Source organism: Panicum virgatum, chromosome 8N, assembly GCF_016808335.1.
Source record: "Panicum virgatum strain AP13 chromosome 8N, P.virgatum_v5, whole genome shotgun sequence".
In the NCBI taxonomy this organism is placed as follows: Eukaryota; Viridiplantae; Streptophyta; class Magnoliopsida; order Poales; family Poaceae; genus Panicum; species Panicum virgatum.
In genome coordinates, this window is record NC_053152.1 from 248,874 (window position 1) to 255,509 (window position 6,636).

General features: G+C 43.0%; 1 protein-coding gene across 1 annotated transcript; it reads left to right on the plus strand.

Moving 5' to 3' along the window:
- The first annotated feature begins 253 nt into the window (after positions 1 to 253).
- Positions 254 to 3,875, plus strand: LOC120685662 (protein TONNEAU 1b-like). The gene is made up of 8 exons (XM_039967711.1): positions 254 to 501; positions 1,249 to 1,381; positions 1,888 to 1,976; positions 2,064 to 2,186; positions 2,977 to 3,107; positions 3,207 to 3,232; positions 3,322 to 3,478; positions 3,634 to 3,875. Exons 1-8 carry the CDS (start codon positions 415 to 417, stop codon positions 3,656 to 3,658), a joined length of 771 nt encoding a protein of 256 aa, XP_039823645.1. The 5' UTR covers positions 254 to 414; the 3' UTR covers positions 3,659 to 3,875.
- Positions 3,876 to 6,636: the final 2,761 nt, after the last annotated feature.

Here is a 6,636-nt window from a genome sequence, read left to right on the forward strand (position 1 = left end):
TTGTATTTTATGCTTTTTTATGAAACAAAAACCAAACCTTGCACTTTGCAGTCTACTATTCTAACCAATAAACAAGAAAAGGATGTCCATTGTCCATCATAGTAATCATATGAAATAAAAATTTTCGGTGTCTAAATCCGCTAAATACTCTCTGTATACATCAGGTAAAAATGTGCTTAATGGTCCCGTTTACTTGTTTTTGTAAATCCTATATGGCCCACCTGTCTTAAAAAACGAAGGCCCACTGTCATCGTCATCCTTTGGCCTGTATCCCCACCCCAACCTGTGTTGCTGCTGCTGCTGTGTTCATCTTGGATCTCCCCTTCCCTTTCCTTCCTTCCATAGTTGGCCTGAATCCCCAACCTCTGGTGCTCCTGCTCCAGCTCCGCCACCCCACCCCCAGACCCCGCAGTGATGGACGACTACGCCCGAGAGATGATGGAGCTCAAGACGCTCGTCACCCGCACCCTCGAGAAGAAGGGCGTCCTCGCCAAGATTAGGGTTCGTACTTCCCCATTTCTCCCGTCCCTTCCTTGATCCGCTGCCTCCCGGAAGCCCCACTGATCTATCTTTCCCTGTCGCTCAGCTTTGGGGATCTACGCCTCCGCTTCCGCGATTTCTATCCGCATATCATTCCCCCCCCCCCCCCCAAAAAAAATTTTAACGTGCACATTTTGAGTGCCCTGGCGCCGTTGGTTGCCCCTTACTTAGGATATGAGAATGCTCACACATTGCTGAAGAGGGAAAAAAACACCTTGTATGATTTTGTTGGTCTAGTTGCCATCACGAACTGGTGTGCTCATTCTTGGCGAATTCGTTAGTTTGGTGCTCTACTTTTCAATCGATATGATGTGCTCATCCTTGGCAAACTCAGTTAGAAGGAAATGTGCCACCCATGGTACTCGGAAACTTATTTTTTCTGGGTCCTCTGTTGTGCCTCCTGGGCCTACATTTCTCCTTGGTAGGTTTCATCCTAATGGTGTGGTGTCAGCAAATCATGGTTTGGCCTGTAGTCAACAACAGTTTCTCAGGAAGTTTGGAAAGAAAAATCTTATCTGGTTTTCTCGTGGAAACTTATTATTTGGTGTTTATTCAGTTAAATGTGTGTTATGCATAGAGAAATATAGTTCCTGATGAAAACAGTGGCTAGCCGTCTTTTTCCTGTAGTTATCTATTGAAGATGTTATGCACAATCAATTCACATATTTTTCACTAGTTTCCTCATGGTGTTCCTCGCTGCATGACTAGGCTGAGCTGAGAGCTAGTGTGTTTGAGGCCATAGAAGAGGAGGATCGGGTGGTAGATAATGAAGATGGTGGGAATCCTGCTTTGCTTGGTAGCTGCAACGACAGGGCTAAGCAACTGCATGCTTCACCTTCAGGTTTGCACTTCAAATGCGCCGGTTACACTAGTTGTTTCAAAATCATCTGTTATCTAGAAGCTATATCTTATCTCTGATGCTCCTATGCCTATGCAGCCTTTTTTTTTCTATCATATACATACCTCTAGAAATTTTTACTACTAGTTCTCAAATATTCCACGAGGATAAAGGTTGATATTCTGTTGCATGATAATCTTTTTCCCCTCTGGAAGTTGTGACCTTTTTTACATATTATATTTTTAGCTAAAAAGTTAGGACTACACCTGAAAGATACGTATTAGTTTCTCTTGGTTGATGGTTCATGTGGGTCTTTGGGTTTAAATTTTCCTGCATTGGTGTTAGTTCAAAGAAGCATGTCCATGCTTTTTTTTTGTAAATATTTATGTTATTTTAAGTCTCGTCACAGGATGATCTTCGGTACTTAATGGATAAAGTTTAGCCATGTGTTTTGCAAGCTGCCCATAAGATGGAATGGTTTTACATTCTATAATTTCTGTGGCTTTCAGGTAGGTTATTAACTGCACTTGTATGCGAATACCTGGAGTGGGCACAACTAAGTCATACAATGAAAGTTTACTTGCCAGAGTGTAACCTGGTAAGTGGTGGTCATTCTTGTCATATTTTGTTTGTGCATTTTGAAAATCAAAATCCACCAATGTTTCCTGTTTCATTTGCAAATCAGCCCAAGGACTTCTGGAAGAATGAACTGAAGGACTTTTCTAACAGAAGTGGAGCTGAAGGGAGCAGGAGTGCTGAAAGTGGTCCCATGCTTTTAGATGTTCTCGAAGGTTACCTGAAATATGAGGTTCATCTCTCGCATGATTATTAACATAAGAAAGAATCGTCTTTTTATTAATTCAAGTTTCCCAGTAAATAAAAGAAAGCGAAAAAAATTTGGGCAGTTTACCCAGTATTTTTTTCCTGGAAAACCATATGGTTCTTTATGGATCCTCTTGTGCATTATGTTTGGTACCAAGGAAAGTTTTGAGACAGTTGTGATACCCATGAAAGTGTTGCCTTAAACAAAAGAGGGGCTGTAATTCTGGATTCTCAGCTTAATGAGATAGTTATAATCAAGGTCAAGCACATCTTCATTGTTTTTAAGTTTGCTAGAAAGATGAAACATTGAGGGAATGTAGATAATGATTCTTAGCATAATCAGAATTGATGGAAATTGATATACTGGTTTTGAGTTTGGTCAGTTGTCTTAAAATGCATGGCATTTGTTTATATTTGCAATGCTTTATTATTATCATCATACTGAGATCTGTTTACATATGATTTGTTGATCTCAACATTTTGATGTAAAGATCTGTGGTCAAGGTCTTCTTTTGATGATCTGTGTTGCTTGTGGTATGAGCTGCATTTATTCTGCTTTCTTTGTACGAACTTCAGTTCATTGCATATAAGAATTTTGAAAAAAATTCAGCATGGTTTTCACCGTCCTTAGCAATTAAAGCTGTTTTACATACTTTCACTTGTATTAATACCAAGGTTTTTGTCATTGACCTCCAAATATAGTCGACAAAACTTTAGCTTAAATTTATGGTTTTCCACTGCGTGCTTTGGTTGTTTAACTATGTTGTGTTGGCCAGAATTTATCTCAAACAAGGATGGGTGGTAGGAGGATGATGAGTTCAGAATCTGAACCATCACTAAATGCTGAAAATCGGAACATGAGGAGGCCACCATCATCATCAGTTGGGAGCCTGCCTCCTATGGGAAGGTAAGCATGATGCTACTATTTGCCACTGTACTTGTGCGTCAGCTATTTGTTTTTAGCATTAGGTGTGAGGCTAACATATTTTACTTTGGTTTTTGCCAGGTCAATCTCATCATCACATACATCAGGTGTGTCCTGATATGAAATTCGTTCAGTTTTCATATGTAGTTGTGCTGTTGTAAATTCTGAAACAAGTGCCCTCTTTACCTATGTTCAGATCGCAGAGGGGGATCTTCAGCTTCCAACACAAGGAAAGATGAGTACAACTGGAGATATGATACAGATGATATATCTGAAGAGGTGCTGCGGGCATCAACTGCTCTAGAAAACATCCAGTTAGACCGAAAATCTAGGAATCTGCCGACATCTTGGAGGTAGGTGCAATTGATTGATCATCCCTCGTGTGTTTAGGTGCGGCATCTTGGAGGTAGGCATAGTGTTTAGGTGCGACAGCTTGGAGGCAATGCAATTAACCAATTACTTTTGATTGAGAACACCATGTGATGATTGTACTGTGTGCTTTTCACAGGCATTCAGGGGATGGTGCCGAGTAACAAACAACAAAGGCTTCGGAGTTGTTTGGCTGACCCTGTATCGTGTAATTTGTACCATTCATTTTCAGTGCTATATTGCTTTGAGTGTGAGTGAGATTGCTACCGTTAGAGAGATGATTGCTCGACTGGTTATGATTTTCTTGTAACAAACAAAACAGATGTTGCTGCGTAATTAAGGTTAAGTGATTATATTATTATTTATTGAGCCTGCCTTTAATTTGGAGATGGTGGTGAAGCTTTGAACTTTTAAGAATACAATGTTATTTGATATGATAGGTGAAGGAGACTTGCGCTCACCTTGCATCGCCATCTCTACTAGATTGTTATAGATATCTTAGCGCGCCTGACTGCACACAACAGATTGCATCTCCTTCGGTTCAAAACACCAGCAAAATTAATGCAGTCATGCAAAGTTTTCCACACTTTTCTTTATACGTACTGTATGAGAGACATCAAACACAGCAACATTTAACATCACAGTATCGCCACATCTGTGAAAACTTTCTTTGTGGTAATCAAGATGGGAGTTGCAGCTTGTGTCCTGGGGTGTTTCCATTTCGAGTTGCAGCTTGTATCCTTGGGTGTTACCATTTCTTGTACCGCTTTTTTAGACTCGTGCGAACCCGGAATTGAACCTTCAAGTACAATTTACGTGCTTTTACACTTCTTTACCTATGGATAAGGACCTTGATCAAGTCAGCATGCAATTACTTCAATAATTCTATGGTTCCATTCAACAGCTTTAAATCAACACGTACGGTTGTGATATGGACTTCTTTCTATGTGTCCATGGTTTGATTCATTACAAATTGTTAAAAAATAATTGTTTGATTCGTTATTGTATTCGCAAGTAAAATAACGATGTTGATTCGTTATCTCAATACAATCTGTCACCCCCCCAATGTGAGGAATGTTGAGTACTCTATCCTGCCTGTGATGAGTGAATTGTCAACCGTGCGGTGTGATCGTGCGCTTGGTCTTTGGATTGCAGGTACATGGGCGTCAAGTGTCGACGGAGAGCTGCCGTGGAGGTGCTGTGGCCGATGGACCGTGCGGTGGACGGCGGTGAAGGGCAGCCGGGACCGGAGCTCGTGCCGGGTGACAGCTGAGGCGTCCATTCCTGAATCGAGGGCGCAAGCGGCGATGGAAGGTAGGTTTCTTGGTTTGCGCCACAAAACCAAGGAGGCGGACGGCGGTTGAAGACGCCAAGTCGTAGAGGCACGGGCGTCGGTCTTGGGACTGACGGAGGCAACGGGCGTCGACGGCGTCTAGGGCCTCGCTGCGGGCGAGGAGGTGACGGGCGTCGGGCGGCGTCTAGGGCCGTCAGAAGGCTGAGGCGGGAACGGCGTCTAGGACCATGGCATGGAGGCCGGAATCTTCCCGCGCGTGGAGTTTTGGCAGTTCTCTCAAAACCGGCCAACTACTCGGGTTTCGCGGACCCTCCAAAACCGCGGACCGGATCTTCATCGACGTGGCGGCATTGCAGTGAAGACTACTAGTCGAAGAAATAAACTCCGCCGTCGATTGAGATCGTGTACAGGGTTGCTGCAGACCCGACCGGTCTGACCAGTCTGGCCACAGCCAGGCGTATTTAAGTCCCCCCTCACCTGGTCGTGGGGGTTGAGTCTCTTGAGTCCTTTTCTGTTTTCTCCTTCCCCTTCCCCGTGCTCCAGGTTACGGCCAAGGTCTCCAATGCAAAGGAGGGTTAGATTATAGCTAATCTCTCAAATCTAGAGGGTGGATGATGGTGCTGTAGGCTCTAGCCTTGTATAGGTGAATTCCTCTGAGATTCATGAATGAAATACGTTTGAGATTCACTTTTGTGTGCCGAGTTCTCGTCCTCCCCTTCCTTACGTTTTGGGTTTGAATTCTCCTCTTTTGGTGTGTTTTGTGTTTGGAAGAGACAATCCTTTGAATTCGTGTTTTGATGAACTCTTTGTGACGATTCTAATCCATCTAGCCTAGTGTCAAATCCCCTGGAATCGCGAGTTCTCACGAATTGGAGTTCTTTACGTTCTTGAGAAAACCACAATCCACTTTGATCTTCCCTTGAATTCTCAAGATCCTTTAATCTTTTGGGAGAGATCTCTTGGGGATATGTTCACGGGACAGATGTGAAGGTATCCTCCAAGTTTCGTTGGATTTGGACTTCGTTTGCTCGAGATTCAACATTTGAAGCTTTGTTTGCGGGCTGTCTGGGTGCAACCAGTCTGACCGGTCGGTGAAACCGGTCTGAAAACGTCCACTCCAGCCCGACCGGTCGGAGCGAGCGGTCAGACCGGTCTGATCCAGTGAAACTGCTATTTGGAGGGTTTCTCGCTATTGCTTCCGTTTCGCTTCCTAGGGCGTTTTACTTAGAGATAGCTAGTCCATAGCTACTCTCTCATATCTTAGGTTTGAGGGTTTGTGGTGATTTTCGGGATATAGGCCGACGGATCGATTTCGAGAGAAATTTTGATCGGCTCCCATTCACCCCCACCTCCGGTTGCCAGTTTCGGTCCCTCACAATGCCTCCCTAATATGTGGCTGAGGCGCGGGCGTGCGACGCCTAAACGAAAGATACTACCAAACAAAAAGGTAATGTAAATAAAATTAGTTTTTTAAAATTATGGAAAAGTTCCGACCTTGATCACCCGCAAGCGAATGACTAAAAAAAGATATGTGCACTCTAGTCATGGTCATTTATATGTATGCTCCACACTATGCATGCAAACCTTTGATAAGTTCAAATAATTTAAAAGGAATCGGATGCTCGTAGCCTAAGAGGGAGAGGGGGTAAACTAGGCAACTTAAAATCTTAATCTATGACTAACTAGTTTGCACAAAACTTAAACTAAGATATCCTGTCTAAATGTGCAACTATGGTTTATATAGTGTGAAATCCTCATCCCAAAATAAGTTTTGCAATCTATAGTCAATCCTAACTTGATGCTATTCTAAGAGGCAATGAGATGGAGTAAACTCTCAACACGAAGATT

What these genes read in the sequence shown, in the direction of transcription:
- LOC120685662 (XM_039967711.1), top strand. Translation starts at nt 415, where the DNA reads ATGGACGACTACGCCCGAGAGATGATGGAGCTCAAGACGCTCGTCACC. An exon ending in GCGTCCTCGCCAAGATTAGG is followed by an intron (nt 502 to 1,248) that starts GTTCGTACTTCC and finishes CTGCATGACTAG; the next exon opens with GCTGAGCTGAGAGCTAGTGT. An exon ending in CTCATCATCACATACATCAG is followed by an intron (nt 3,233 to 3,321) that starts GTGTGTCCTGAT and finishes ACCTATGTTCAG; the next exon opens with ATCGCAGAGGGGGATCTTCA.